This window comes from Megalopta genalis, chromosome 1 (genome assembly GCF_051020955.1).
Source record: "Megalopta genalis isolate 19385.01 chromosome 1, iyMegGena1_principal, whole genome shotgun sequence".
Lineage (NCBI taxonomy): Eukaryota > Metazoa > Arthropoda > Insecta > Hymenoptera > Halictidae > Megalopta > Megalopta genalis.
In genome coordinates this window covers 26,615,197-26,631,109 of record NC_135013.1, presented here as the reverse complement: position 1 = coordinate 26,631,109, position 15,913 = coordinate 26,615,197, and the positions used below count along the sequence as shown (strand labels likewise).

The window sequence follows — 15,913 nt, the reverse complement described above, 5'->3', positions numbered from 1 at the left end:
GGAACGCGCCGCAAAAAAACCTGCAGATTTCCGCGATAAACTCTCGTTAGCACCTAACGAGATAATTGCACGGCCGAGCACACCGGATCGCGCCGCTACGATCGCACGCATCTACACAGGCTTCTATTAGGGGATACTCTTCCGGTTCGCGATTCGTTAGGTTTTCTCCGAGGAGACCAGTTTTGTTCCTCGGCTAGGATAGCTGGCTAGACATCGAGAAAATACTAGTCCATATCGGACTCGTTAGCTTATCTGCACTCGACCCAGATCAACCAAGCTAATCAGGTGTCGGCCCGAGAGCCGTCGGTCGTTCGTTAATCGATTCCTAACACATGACGAACGAGTTTCTAATGTGACGCGAACTGTGTCGAGGCGAGCCGGATTCCGGGGCGATTTATGCGAGCCCGAGATTTTCGACTTGCCGTCCATTTGCTTGCTAAACAATTATTAACACGTACAGCGCCGGTTATCAATTACAAACATTTCCATAACGTCGAAGTCGTTCGACCCTTTTCGACGACGATACATCGACGATACATTGTTGTTGGTTATACTTGAGCAAATGTTTTCTTGATGTTTTTAATAAATAGTAGTTTTACTTTTTAATTTATGTTCCCTTCAAAATTTGCAATTAGATTTCAGCTAATTTTCTGTTAGTTTTTAGCTAATTTTCTATTAGTTTTTAGCTAATTTTCTATTAGTTTTTAGCTAATTTTCAATTATTTTTTAGCTAATTTTTAATTACTTTTTAGCTAATTTTCAATTACTTTTTAGCTAATTTTCAATTACTTTTTAGCTAATTTTCAATTACTTTTTAGCTAATTTTCAATTACTTTTTAGCTAATTTTCAATTAGATTGTAGCTAATTTTGAATTATTTTGTAGCTAATTTTTAATTAGTTTTTAACTCATTTTCAATTAGTTTTTAGCTAATTTTCAGTTAGTTTTTAGCTCATTTTCAATTAGCAGGTTTTACAAAATTGTTATATACAATGATATAAATAATTCTTATCGAATATTTAATATATATCTTTTTAATAAAACTAACTATAATATAAACTAATATAGACTAACTATTTAATAATATAAGAAGTTATACTATTAAATATATGTTTAATATATCTTCGCTCAGGTACACGCGATATTTTTTGGTCGTCACGTGGTCAAGAGGATTAATCAACGCTAGGTTCACGGTATCCGTCGATTTGATGCATTTCAAATTGCCAAAAGGAATAGCGAGAAAACCGTAACATTAATTCCAACCAATTTATCCTGTAAATCGATTGGAAACCTCGAACAAGACTCTACGTTGTATCTCGAAAATAATTTAATGTAAGAGATAAAATAAGATAGGAGAAACAATTGCTGACTCTTGACAATTATTTATTCTTTCTATTCGATTTTGTCTCCTACATTAAACGATTTTTTCGATACAACGTAGACCATTATTCTTAGTTTCCATTAAATGAATAACTTAATTCGAGAAACACATACACACATCCTTTTCCTCCTCAATGCACGTGCAGTGTACTTGTTTCTACGGAATCCGTCAAATTGACAAGTTGACTAATTTCACAGTTGATCGTAACAAACCGGTTTTATTCATAAAATTATCTCTTCGCTAAGAAGCGAGTTAGAATCACAGCGGCGTAAGTCACATTTTCCTCGTTGCAAGAAACAAGAAGTGCTATTTTTTACTAGCCTGTGTATCCTCTATACCAAATTTATCATTAAAATAATTTAGAGATCGACTACATATAATTTATAATAATTTTATCTCGCTTCTCCTTTCTAACACTTTTGCATCTACAGATTGCATTCTAAGAATATTTATAATTTATTTATAATATATTATAATATATATATATATAATATTATATATAGTATATTATATATATAATATAATATATTATAATATATATATATATATATAATATAATATATTATAATATATTAATTATAATATATTTATAAGTCCAAAATTTTCGATAATACATCACCCTAACCGACTCAAACGTAAAACTAACATGAAAGTAGATACCAAATAAGTCAGAAGATCGATCGAGTGTTTTCCTCGGAACCGTACCTCGGTTTTTTTTCCTCGTTGCCGGCCGAATACAAGATCAGACAAGATCAGGCACTTGTCTCGAAGGGACGTTTATTCGTCGCCGAACTGTTTCATCGCGATTCGAAGGCACGTAGCCCTCGAAGGGCGGTCCTGGAGGGCGGACGGCCGCTTTTCCAGGCTGGCTTGGGCCGAGCCTCGTTCACTCGAAGGCCTCGGGATCGAAATCGTACGCGCGGTCACGCGTCCGAGATCCGAGGAATCGATAGGCGCGTGCGATGGACGAAGGTACGAGCGAGCGCATTCTAATTGCCCGGCAGGAAACGTCGCCGGAATGGTGCACGTTTCCGTTGCGCGACGACTCTCGCCTTCGTCGGGGAAAGACGCGCTCGAGGAAGCGGATGACTCGTTTCTCTCGTCAAGAAAAAAAAAAAGAAAGAAAAAACGAGCGATAATCGCGCAGACATCGGTGTCGTAAAAGCTCGATTGACTTTTCCCGCGACCGGGCAATTCATTTGCGCCTAACCATCGTTCTTTCACGATCAATTTCGTGCGAGTTAAGACGAGCACGACGACGCGATCCCGGCTGCTGCGCTCGGTACCTGTCTCCGTGGTCTCGCCCTCTCTCTCTCTCTCTCTCTCTCTCTCTCTCTCTCTCTCTCGCCCCGACTCTCTTCGTGCCGGCTAATTAATTACCGATCGGCCGCGTCGACCAGTTTCGGACACACGTTACGACCATCACTTTCCGAAATTACCCGGATGATGTATACACCGTGAACGACGCGCTCGTTTCGAACGCCCGCGTAAGACGGTAGAGGACTTGTCCGCAGGCCGGGAATAAATTGCCGGAGAAAATATTCAACGATCCGAGATTTTAGGCTTCCGCGGCGCTGCTCCTCGAGCCATCTCTTGATGCTTCGTTTTGACCGCGAATCGTGCCCTGGCCTCTCGGACAAATTGCCCGTCTTCGTGCCAAAAATTTGTCAACGATCGATGGAAAACTGGATTCGATGAAATTGAATCGTTCGGACATGCTTGGTTTGGATTCGTTTTTGAAGTACAGCATTTTGGTTGGACTTGTTTTTGAAGTACGGTGTTTCTTTTGGACTTGTTTTTGAAGTACAGTGTTTCGTTTGGACTTGTTTTTGAAGTACAGTATTTCTTTTGGACTTGTTTTTAGAGTACAGAATTTCTTTTGGACTTGTTTTTAGAGTACAGAATTTCTTTTGGACTTGTTTTTGAAGCATAGTATTTCTTTTGAACTTGTTTTTGAAGTACAGAATTTCTTTTGGACTTGTTTTTAGAGTACAGAATTTCTTTTGGACTTGTTTTTAGAGTACAGAATTTCTTTTGGACTTGTTTTTAGAGTACAGAATTTCTTTTGGACTTGTTTTTAGAGTACAGAATTTCTTTTGGCCTTGTTTTTGAAGCATAGTATTTCTTTTGAACTTGTTTTTGAAGTACGGTGTTTCGTTTGGACTTGTTTTTGAAGTACAGCATTTTGGTTGGACTTGTTTTTGAAATATGGAATTTCTTTTGGACTTGTTCTTAGAGTACAGAATTTCTTTTGGACTTGTTTTTAGAGTACAGAATTTCTTTTGGACTTGTTTTTGAAGTATAGTATTTCTTTTGAACTTGTTTTTGAAGTACAGAATTTCTTTTGGACTTGTTTTTGAGATACAGTGTTTCTTTCGGACTTGTTTTTGAAGTACAGTATTTCTTTTGGATTCGTTTTTGAAGTGCAGAATTTCTTTTGAACTTGTTTTTGAGATACAGTGTTTCTTTTGGACTTGTTTTTGAAGTGCAGTATTTCGTTTGGACTTGTTTTTGAAGTATAGTATTTCTTTTGAACTTGTTTTTGAAGTACGGTGTTTCTCATGGACTTGTTTTTGAAGTACAGAATTTCTTTCGAACTTGTTTTTGAAGTACAGAATTTCGTTTGGTCTTGTTTTTGAAGTACAGAATTTTGTTTAGACTTGTTTTTGCAGTACAGCATTTCGTTTGGACTTGATTTTAGTTGTACAGTGTTACGTTTAAATTTTTGTTTTCGAAGTACAGTATTTTGATTAGTTTCGTTTCGTTATATATATATTTCGTTTAGATTTGTTTTACGAGTCAGCCATATCGTTCAGATTTGTTTTTGAACTGGAGCATTTCGTTTAGATCTCTTTTTAAACTGAGGGTTCCAATTACCGAAATACCGTCACTTTTATTTATTTGAGCGACAATCGCAATGACATAACAAAGAATTAAGAAACCCACAACATTTTAACATAACATTTGACATTATATTTACCCTCGAACGACGGTCCATTTTAACAACTATACAATTAACGACGACTCCAACAATTCTCAGCTTTGTTCATTCATTTTTCAAAACATATTGTTAACAATATATTATTGCCTTCTGGTAAATCTATTATTCTCTCCGTTGCCCCCAGCCCAACAGCCGTCCATTTAATTCAATGTCCACAAAGCAAGCAATTAATCCACGATTGAAATTAGACCGGGTCAAAAAGACCCTGTCACCGGAGTCCGAAAGGTTCACAGAATGAAACCATCATCGACAATTACTTAAAGATACTACCTGGAGCATTTACCTTCGATTTGCCAGACGAAGAAGAAAGCGAGCGCAGTTTCGCGAAAACCGCGACGAAAAAGAAGCTCCCCGATTGTCGCGACGGATCGGTCGGGCGACTTGAATGAGTGCGATTAACGACGTCAACGATTTATAACGTGAAATCAGGCCTATTGTCACCGGAGGACGGTGGTGGCACCTAAGACGCGGTGCTGCGTTCGAGCCGGAATCAATCGCGATGCACCTCGCCCCGACAATTCCGCTCGTTTACCCTTCGTTCGGGAATTTATGAACGGGACGCCGGTCTCCCATTAATCATCGCACTCGTATTCGCTCCGAGATTCATTCATTCCGAGAAAAAACGCGCGTGCGCGTCCCTCGCCGCGCATTGATTTATGAACGGTGCAGGAGCGACTGCCGGAGCGATCGATCCTCGAAAAGTTCGTCGCTTTTCGATCCGCCGGCCGCGGAATAATTTGTCCCGGGGGAAAACGCGCGGAAATCATCCTACGATCCATTCCGCAGATACCGCGTCGAGTGTCTTCGGTTTAATAATAGATTTAAACGATAGGTTCGAATTACAGCGTTATTTTACAGCTTCGGCTGAACGAGTTTCACCGTGAAATACATCTCGCGTCGTTGTTTCGCGTCGCCACAATTATTAACCCTTTGCACTCGAGTGGTGACTCAGAGGCACCACTAAAATTTGTTACATCACGTTTTAAGATAATTTTTATATTAACGAAGTTTAGATTTAAAAAATTGTTAAGAGTGTAACTGTTGGGTGAGCCCCAAAAATCAATCTCGTACGCAGAAAATGCATTTTATCATATAAAATAAAAAATACTATAAGTGAGAAAAATGATTTTATATTTACAGTTAAAATAGCTTCGAGTGCAAGGGGTTAAAAATTCTACTTAAGAATTCGTTCGAATTCGTTCTAATTCATTCTAATTCATTCTACAAACATAATTGAATTAATCCCATTAAGTGCACCTGCCAGGCGAATGCACAATTTCTCCCAGTTACCGAATTCGTCATAAATTATTTAATTTAGTTTATTTACACCTATTATTACACACACATTTTTACAATAACAGGTATTTATTGGGTAACAATTCGATAATCAGTTTATAGAGACTTGATTCAAATTTTCTAACATTAGCAGAAGCATGGGTATCTCGATTATGCGAATCGTATGGTTATCAGTTTACGACTTGTACAGCAACAATTGCGGAGATTGCTCATCCGATCAAATATAATTACAATAATATTGATATTAAATTTTTATAAAATAATATCAATATCAAACTTTTATTTCTGTCTCTTTCTCCCGTTATACTCATCTTCTTCCGCAACAAAGGATATCGATCGCCTGAATAAATGTATTACTATCCTAATAATAAAAAGTTTGTCCGCCTAAAAAGATTGCACCGCAACGTCGTCGCCAGAACCAATAACAGAGGACCAGCGAAGAAATAAATGTTCATTTGCAAGAAGATTCGCCAATTAATTGCCGAGCAGAGTGAGCGCGGGGCAAAAAGATCGGCGTGGTATATCGATCGAAGGGGGTCGGTATCGATCACCGTGCGGACGAGCAATTATCCGGATAATTGCGGCTCCTCGAGATGGATCGCTGCGTCGAAACGCGTGATGCTGCAGATTTCGAGACGCGGCGGCGGCTGCGGCGGCGATCCCCTTCCGGATATTTCCCGTGATTTTCTCGATCGACGGAGAAGAAGAAGCCGCGCGCGTTCTTTGTTCGATCTCGACCGGGCCCGTCCAATTTAAACTCGGCCCGGTCCGCTGCTTTTTTTTCCAATTTCAAGCTCGTCCCCGATTCCCATGACGCATCGCGCCGTAAATTCGCGAGCGGCGACGACTGGGGATCGCGTTGGTTCGCGGGTCGTTAAGCGACGGCCGCGTAATTACGCGGACGCAACCCCTATAGATAGCGGCCGTTATCATCGCGATCGGGGCTCCGGCGTTCCGAGCGATTTCTGATTTATGACAGCGCTCCGCGGCCGTTTTCGAGATCGTATCTATTTTTAATGCAACGAATTGCATTTTTTCGGGCCCGCGGCGCGCACGCACGCGAACCCGCAGCCGAGAGAAAGAGAATAATCGCGTTTCAACGAGCCGCGGGAATTAATTTCAATTCGATCGTATCGCGACCGAGTCAATACCGCATCGCGAAATTTATGAGGACCGGTCTTATTATCGGACCACGACGGATGTAACTAGCTCTCTCTCTCTTTCTCTCTCTCTCTTTCTTTCTTTCTTTCTTTCTCGATCCGAAAGCGTCCGGTCTGTGGAATTTTCGAAATCGGTTCTTTCTCCAGATAAGAAATATCGCTCGCGATAAGATTCGGACAGTTCCCATTTCGAGGCCGAGGTCGAAATAGTTATGCTATCTATCGGTTCTCATAACGGTTATACGTGGACTGCGGATTTTATGCATTTTAATAAAAATGGGTGGCCGATATTTGGAACGATGAAAATATTCAAAGAATTTACGGACATCCGCGGCGTATTTTAAGCTAGCTGAAATGATCGAAGAAAGGAAGAAATTTTTATTCGACTCGTTTCTGTTGCAATCGACGACGATTTATTTTGCATGGAGATCCGCAGTGTAGTTATAAAAAATATCGGTTCTTGGGAACCGATATTATATTGATTGCTATCCATCGGTTGACATAATTGTTATACGTAGACTGCGGATTTTATGCATTTTCTTTATTTATAATAAAAATAGGTAGGCGACATTTCAAGCGATGAAAATATTAAAAGAATTTACGGACGTTTGCGTAGTATTTTAAACTCGCTGAAATGATCAAAGACATTTTTATCGTTATCTTAATCGTTTCTGTTGCAATCGACGAAGATTTATTTTGCATTATATTGGTTGCTATTATTGCTTATTATTAACTATTATTTTTAAGTTCTTGCTTTCGGTTACGTGTTGAACAAAAGCGCTCGGTCTCCGTAGTCGCAGCTTGTAAATAATCGCAGCATGCAATAATCATTTTCCAAGTATATCGACCGTACTTTTAACGCCTCAAAGAAACACAATGAACAGTAGAACCATGATTACACGGGCTAAGCAGAGCGACATAAACGTTCAGACAATAGAACAATTACTTAGTTAAAGTGTCAGACGTCGTCTCTATCGATTTGTACGATGAATCGTTTCGTATACGATTCGCTTTTGACACAGCTGATTGCAGGTGAAAAGTGTCCAAACAACAGATGATTCCGATAATAGATAATAATAATTATAATAATATAAATGGAATAATTATAATAATATAAATGGAATAATTATAATAATATAAATAGAATAATTATAATAATATAAATAGAATAATTATAATAATACAAATAGAATAATTATAACAATACAAATAGAATAATTATAATAATACAAATAGAATAATTATAATAATAATTATTGTATAATTATAATAATAATTATTGTATAATCGACCGTATAATCTACTGTATTTATTACGTAAAATAGCGCTGTAACCGAGACGCATAAGCGACGTTCAGAGCCAAAAAGTAAAAGTAGTGCCACAACGGAAACTGACGCAAGCGCCAGAACCCGTATGCACCCGTTCATAACTTATGCATCATAACTGTTGCATTCGGAACCGATAACACATTGAAACGGTTCTTCTTTCGTGAGCTTTCCGAACGCTGTCTGAAAAATCAAGGAAACGAATGCCGCGATGCGAGAGACGTAAGAAGCGCAGGGGAGGGGCTTTTAGCGGCCTAAGCCGTTGCGCTCTTCTAATTCTCGCAGTAACAAGGGCTGTCGCGGGGTCCATGTTTCACCACTCGAGAATTCAATGTTCGCGCGCCGGAGGGATCTAGATAAGAGAGCCCGGGAGAGAGTTTTTCTAGCACCTGAACAGAGAGGAGACGGGTGCCTCGAGTGGATCGCTCCTCGCGCTGCGGCGCGCCGGCGGGTTTCAATTTAAATCAATGCCGCCTCGAAAAATCAATCATCGTCCCCCACCCCACCCCCCCTGACCGATATATCGCCGGAGCGAAATTTATGAACCGCGCTCCCATTAATCAATACTATCGGTCGCGGTCGCGTAAAAATCGCAGATTCATTTCTGCTGAAAGGAGCGCGAGGGCCCCGCGCATAATTGCATCCGCGGCGATGAGCAGGGGGAGGGAGAAGGGGGAAAAGACTGAGAGAGAGAGAGAGAGAGAGAGAGAGAGAGAGAGAGAGAGAGGGAGACACCGCACGACGAGAGACGGGCACAATTTCGATTTCCATACGAGCCCGCAACGGAGTCCACGGATAAGAGATACCGGGAGGATCATCCCGCACGTCCGGCGATTCCTGATTTATGAGCCGAGGCTGCTTTTGAAAAGTCGTTGGGCTGAGCTGCGCCGCGCCGCGCTGCACCGCGCCGAGCGTAGCCGGGCCGAGCGCGTGCACACGCTCGCGTGTTCCCGCAATTGCCCGGCTGCAATTATTGCGCCGAGGGACCTCCGCGGATCGGCCGGTCGCATCTTTCAGCGCCTGTTCACCGTCCGAGTTAGTCTGTCCCTTCCTAGGGCTCCCTTTGCCTTTAACTCTTTGCCCATCTACGCTGCAACGAGCCTCGCATTATCGACCGGTCGGGACCGGGTCCGGTCGAGTCTACCGTGCAGATGACAAGGCTGAGGAATGAATGTGGACTCGCGAAAGGGGAACATCGGACACGGCTACCAACGATTTCAACGAAATTTGGCAGACTGTGGCATCTGAGCTGGTGTACAATGTTATAAGATAAGATGTGAATTTAATTATAAGACGTCTTATAATAATAGATAATTGAAAGGCAATTATAAGACGTCTTATAATTATAGATAATTGTAAGGCAATTATAATTATATTATTGTAATTATAAGGCAATTATAATAGTGTTATTGTAATTATAAGACAATTATAATAGTGTTATTGTAATTATAAGGCAATTATAATTGTATTATTGCAATTATAAGGCAATTATAATAGTATTATTGTAATTATAAGGCAATTATAATAGTATTATTGTAATTATGAGGCAATTATAATTGTATTATTGCAATTATAAGGCAATTATAATTGTATTATTGCAATTATAAGGCAATTATAATTGTATTATTACAATTATAAGGCAATTATAATTGTATTATTGCAATTATAAAGCAATTATAATTGTATTATTGCAATTATAAGGCAATTAAAATTGTATTATTGCAATTATAAGGCAATTATAATTGTATTATTGCAATTATAAGGCAATTATAATTGTATTATTGCAATTATAAGGCAATTATAATTATATTATTGTATTTGTAAGACAATTATAATTATATTATTATATAAGCGTAGAAAGGCGCCTTATAGGAACTTCGTGTATAATACTTGCATTCAAGTGCATTTCATGTGAAGCAACTTAGTGTATTGCCAAGCTACATTTTCGAATAGAATTCAAAGTAATTTCGAAGCGAATAGAATTTACTTTAGTTTTTAAACGCGTCTATTATTAACGCTAGATTCACGGAACCCGTCGAAATGACGGGTCACTAAATTTCTAATTTACGATTACTCATATCGTAAAGATACATTTACGAGTTATTTATTCAATTTATACGTTACTTACGGCAAATGTTACAGATAACACTCTTGCTAAAAATCCGAATAAATGTTACAAACTAATATAAAACAGCTGTCTTTCGTGCTTCGTAAATCTAGCACTAAGAAAAGTGTTCACGATCGAAAATTGCAATCTCGAAGAAGAAATGCATCTCGTATTGGGGGCACCTTTGCCCCACGAAGCTACCCTACAGGTTATTATCCGATACTCTTCGTGCGTGTAGAATGAAAAAGACCCCGCGCGCGCGTGTTTTCTCCAGTTGATCTCCACTCGAGGTGTCAGAGCATATAACCCGTCAGTCTTGTATTCTGGTACTCTAGGATCGTTGAAGAGGAGGCTGAGAGGTTTAACGAGCAGGAGAGATTCCGAAAGCTTTTCTCCGAAAATAGAAGAGGCTTTTGTATTTAGGATTCGGCGGTGATTTATGACCGGTCTTTTATCGATCACCCACGAACTGGCCTCCGCGATAACGAGAGGCTTGTTCTAGGATATGAGACGCTCCGAGAAAAATTCTCCGCAATAACGCCGCGCGTTTATCAACGGGGCTCCCGTTACAAAAAGTCTCTATCGTTCTCTCTCTCTCTCTCTCTCACTCTCGTTGCCTCCCTCCCACCCGGTAACAAACGAGCCGACGTTTATTTGTGCTGTCAGTTTGTTAAACGCTCGGCGGAACGCTCGCAACGACGATGCTCCACTTCGAATTTATCGCGCTCGTTATCGGCCGCGGTCGTCGCTCGGTACATTCGAGGTATTTAAAGAATCGTCGGCGGCGATGCGCTGTGCGAAACACGCCGCGCCGAATCCGCGCAGGCAACAATGTCGAGCGTTAATTAGCCGCGAGCACTTTCACCGTGCTCGATCTCCCCGGGGCGAAAATTTCTCCGCCGGCGAGACCGCGAATTTCGCGGACCCCGAAGGCAAACCGATTCACTCGCGGCGGCTCATTAAACAATTAAGCAGAAAACCCGCTCCGAAGTGGTACAACGGAAAATTAAGCCACGCGGGGGGCTCCTCGTGATTCCTCGATACGGTAATTGCCGGGTTCAAACGTCTCGTTTAATTAACTCTCTCGTGCGCCGGGTCGGCCTCGGTTTAACCCGACGGTAGATTCGTTTCTCGTTATTGGCATGCGGGGTCTCCGCGCGTTCGCGATGAAAATAGGGAAACGTTCCGGGAATTCCAGTTGGCTGCAGGATTGTTTGTAATCTGGCAGGAACGTGCTTATTTTTGAAGTTCCCGACCGTATAATTGACTTGCCCACATATATTCAAGAGATGTTGAATCTCAACGTTCCTGTGTGCTACGGCTTTCCGGAACTCGAAACTTTCCGGAGCACCAGCACGGGAAATGAGTTCAGCGAGAAGCTTGATTGATCTCTTTGGAAACGTCGCGAGCCATTTTGCTAATTCTGCTGTGTAGTTTGATTCGTTCCGTTTTGCATGTTTTTCTAATTCTGCTGTATAGTTTGATTCGTTTCATTTTATACGTTTTACTAATTCCGCTGTATAATTTGATTAATTCCATTTTACACGTTTTACTAATTCCACTGTATAATTTGATTAATTCCATTTTACACGTTTTACTAATTCCGCTGTATAGTTTGATTAATTTCAGTTTACACGTTTTACCAATTCCACTCTATAATTCAATTAATTCAATTTTACATGTTTTACTAATTCTGCTATATAATTCGATTAATTCCATTTTATATGTTTTACTAATTCTGTTGTATAGTTTGATTATAATTCCATTTTACACGTTTCACTGATTCCACTGTATAATTTGATTCGTTCCGTTTTTCACGGTTTACTAATTCCACTCTATAATTCAATTAATTCAGTTTTACATGTTTTACTAATTCTGCTATATAATTTTATTAATTCCATTTTATATATTCTATTAATTCTATTACATAGCTTGATTAATTCCATTCTACATGTTTTATTAATTCCTCTGTATAATTCGATTAATTCCATTTTGCACGTTTTACTAATTCCACTATAGAGTTTGATTAATTCCATTCTACACGTTTCACTGATTCCACTGTATAATTCGATTAATTCTATTTTACACATTTTACTGATTCCGCTGTATAATTCAATTATTTCCATTTTACACACTCCACTAATTCCACTGTTTGATTAATTCCGTTTTATACATTTTGCTAATTCTACTCGTAAAATCTTGTTCTCTGTAACGTTTATTGCGTTCCGAATTATGCGCATTTCATTCGTACGGTTTAAAGGCTCTAATAGCCCACAAACAAAGAATAATAATAATAAACTGTTACTCAAAATAAAAATTCCCTGCCTTAATTACAAGACACAGAGACACAACATACATAAACATCTATTTCTTTTCCTAACATCGTCGATGAATTGAACACAGTACAATATCACTCTAAATCTCTTCAAATGCTATCGACGTTTCGCAGTCGGTCCGCTGATTTTTCCCGCAATAATTAATTAACGCCGAAGATCGATCCAGCGTTTTCTTCGCAGCGTTCTGCAGAAGCGTAATACGGTGACGTTACAATCTAATCGCAGAGAAACGAACGGTAGAAAGCGGGACGCCCGGAAAGAGAGCAGCTGTGCACGAAATCGGGCAAGATAACCTGGTGAAATGATTCGAACGAATTCGTGTCCACGAAACTGATGCAACGATTGCCTAATCGGGGTCGATTCGAGTCGAACGGCCGATAAAACTGAAGACGCGAACCGACGATCTTTCTCTGTCCGTGCCAGTTAGCTCCACTTTCGACAAAAAAATACGGATCGCAGAGATCGTCATCGACGAAGAAAACGAACCGTATCATTTTCCTCGGCCCTTGCCGGCCGATGTTTCACTCCGCTCGGTTCGTTAAGCGGTTATCGCGTGACGCAGCAGCAGCAACGACGACGACGGAACACGACGTCGGTCGCATGATGCGCGGAGGCTGCACCGATTTCAGCATCGACGCTGGGCTTGCATCGTTTCAGCGAGTCACGAACTCGAGCAGAGTGCGCGTCGCGAGACCTTTTCAGATGTCACTTACCGGTGGCGGTTCGAGCGTGTCGCGGGCAGAGAGCATCGCGCAGTCACTTACCTGCAACAGGAAAGAAAACAATAGTTAGTTAAAGAGGCCGGAGAGCTATCCGCGGGTTCGGTTCCGATCGGTTGCGTTGCAGATTCCGCCGGCACTGTGCCCACCATTGTGCGGGCCTGGAATACGCGACGGCCGAACGGAACAGCCGTCTCCGAGCCGTTTCCCGGCTGTCCGGAACGCGTCCCGTAATCAATGCCCGCCTGTTAACGAGTCATCCGCGACAGAAACGAAGGAAACCGCGGACCCGGGGGACTTTCGATCCCGGAAGAGGCGAGATTTTCATCGAGAAACCAGCGTCAGGGCTGTCGACAATCATCCTTTGTGCCCGCAGATTGCAAACGATCAACGTCCATCGCCTTGGACGACGCAGACCGCCGCGCCGCTCAGCTCCGCGCCGCTCCGTTCCGCGCCGCGCTGCTTCGCGGTCTTCCAATCACGGACGCGCCGAGGAACAACCGACTTTCACGACAATCGAAGAAAACCCGACGGCCTCTCCTGAAACGTCGACGGTCTCTCCCACAGCTTCGGAAGAAAAAAGAAGTAATCGACGCTGTTTTCAACAACGTCGCGCCGGCCGCGTTTTTTCAGGAAATTGTAACACCAACGAAGATATGATCGGCGGCTGGGGTAATCACCTTGACTGTTATGGTCGTGATGCACATGTCGGCAGACGTCCGGCTCGCATATCACTGTTGCGAAGACACAACACCGCCGGATCCCGACAGCTTCGATTTATTGGCAACTCATCGCGTTCGTCGTCCGGGAGAAACAACTCTTCGCGAGCGGGCAAAAACGATCCCGACGCGAGCGCACACACGGCCCACCGATTTATCGTCCGATAAAAGCAACTCCTACCGATCGGGGAAAAATCGATCCGCGGGGCACCGGTATCGCGATTCGCCGACAACTGGTCGCGCTCGGTGAGACAACTGTTTCGGGATCGAGGGAGAAACGGGCCTCGGGAGGCACGGCGGCGGACGGTTCGCTGTCGGCGCCGATCTATCGGCAAGTTATCGCGCGCTTAGTCGGGTTCTGACTGACTTTTCGACGGGTCTGTTACGCGACATCTGCTTCGGAGAGCACCAAGGCGACGAGGGTAGGGATGCCGGCGGGCCCTGCGATTGGTTCGACAGAGCGGAGTGCGCTCGTCGCAGCCCTTCGGGTTCGGGACCGAGAACCCCCGAAAACCCGGCTGTATTTTTAACGGGGCTGCACGGGATCCACGGGGATCGAGGTAAACGGATTCTGGAAATAGGCGCGTGAGAAACGCGGAAGGACGCTGCGACGCTGCGATTTATCGGCGATGTTCCATCGCGACCGGACGTTTCGCGGCTTAACCGGGTATTAGGGACGAGAATGACGGAAAAAAGGATTTTCTTGATCTCGGTTTCTTAGGGCACGGAAATTTGGAAGGCATCTCGGCGAAAACGTTTGCCTTCGATTCGTAGAAATAACGATTTCGCGGAGGTTCAATCGCGAGTGTACAATTTTCTATGAAATTGATATGAAAAATCTAAAACGCGTTTTTTCATCGGAAGCGTATTTTTTAAACTGGTCTATGATATCTCGAGATCTAGTTGACCGATTTACTTGTTGAGAATTTTCTGACAACGTGTCTTTATCGTCCGAACTAGAGATTTTTAAGAATATTCAGTTTTGTTATGTTTTTTAATATGGCGAAGTCAAGAACGACTGAAAAATCGAAACTTTCGACATTTATTCGATCACCGAGATTTTTAATTCATTCTAATTCCTGCGAGAATATTTTCTCCTGCTGTTTGAGCTTAGCAGATCGACTGGAATCGTCTGCCAACAGTTCACTTTTCCTTCTTAAAAAAGTCACTGAAGAAGTAGCTATGATTCCTGCAAATTAAAAAATTATACTGTTCGTAGATAAAATCGGAATAACTATATCAGCGAGATTCCAATTGAAACAGGAGAAAAGTCCCGATCTTAACCCCTCGAGGGTTTAAAACAACCTTCGCAGCTTAGAAATTTGTTCCTTCGCAATCACAAATTTTTCGACTGCAATAATTTTTTCCAAGGAAAAGACAATCGATGCTCATCGCGCGCCTAAATTCACGCGAACGCTTAAATATCGATGACAAGACACTAGAACTTTATTCCAACTTCGAACAACAGTATAACAACCGTAATTAACAAGTAATCGCTGGAAGTCCTCATCAGGAGTCGGACTCGTCGAAGCACGGCGAAGGGTTAACGAATGAATAAATCCATCGTTCTCTGCCGCAATGCCTCCTGAATCGCCGCCGCAAACGCTTAAAACACCCCGCGGGTAATAATAGCGCGATGAAATATCGAGGATCGTTTCGCTACGCCGCGTCGCACCGTTATAATTCGTTAGCATTGTCCGGAGACAAGCGCCTTGCGCCTCTTCTCGCACCGGTGGAAACGCGTCGGAAAAAGTCTATTCACCGCGGATTATTCCATAATCCCCCCGGGGGGTTGGGTGACGCGGAATGGTCGTCGGAGCTCGTTACAAGCCATCGGATCGTCGTTTGTACGGATATAGAAACAATATAT

The 15,913-nt window shown here is 42.0% G+C and overlaps 1 protein-coding gene across 5 annotated transcripts in view; it reads right to left on the bottom strand.

Moving 5' to 3' along the window:
• LOC117220279 (uncharacterized) overlaps window positions 1–15,913 on the bottom strand; it is a 350,048-nt gene that overhangs the window by 40,145 nt on the left and 293,990 nt on the right. For 3 of the 5 annotated variants that reach the window (XM_076524674.1, XM_076524667.1, XM_076524680.1), the window contains one exon: window positions 13,319–13,369. The exons of the other annotated variants lie outside the window; for them this stretch is intronic. In XM_076524674.1, coding sequence (XP_076380789.1) covers window positions 13,319–13,369 — 51 coding nt within the window. The remainder of the gene's footprint in view (window positions 1–13,318; window positions 13,370–15,913) is intronic. 5 annotated transcript variants of the gene reach the window in all.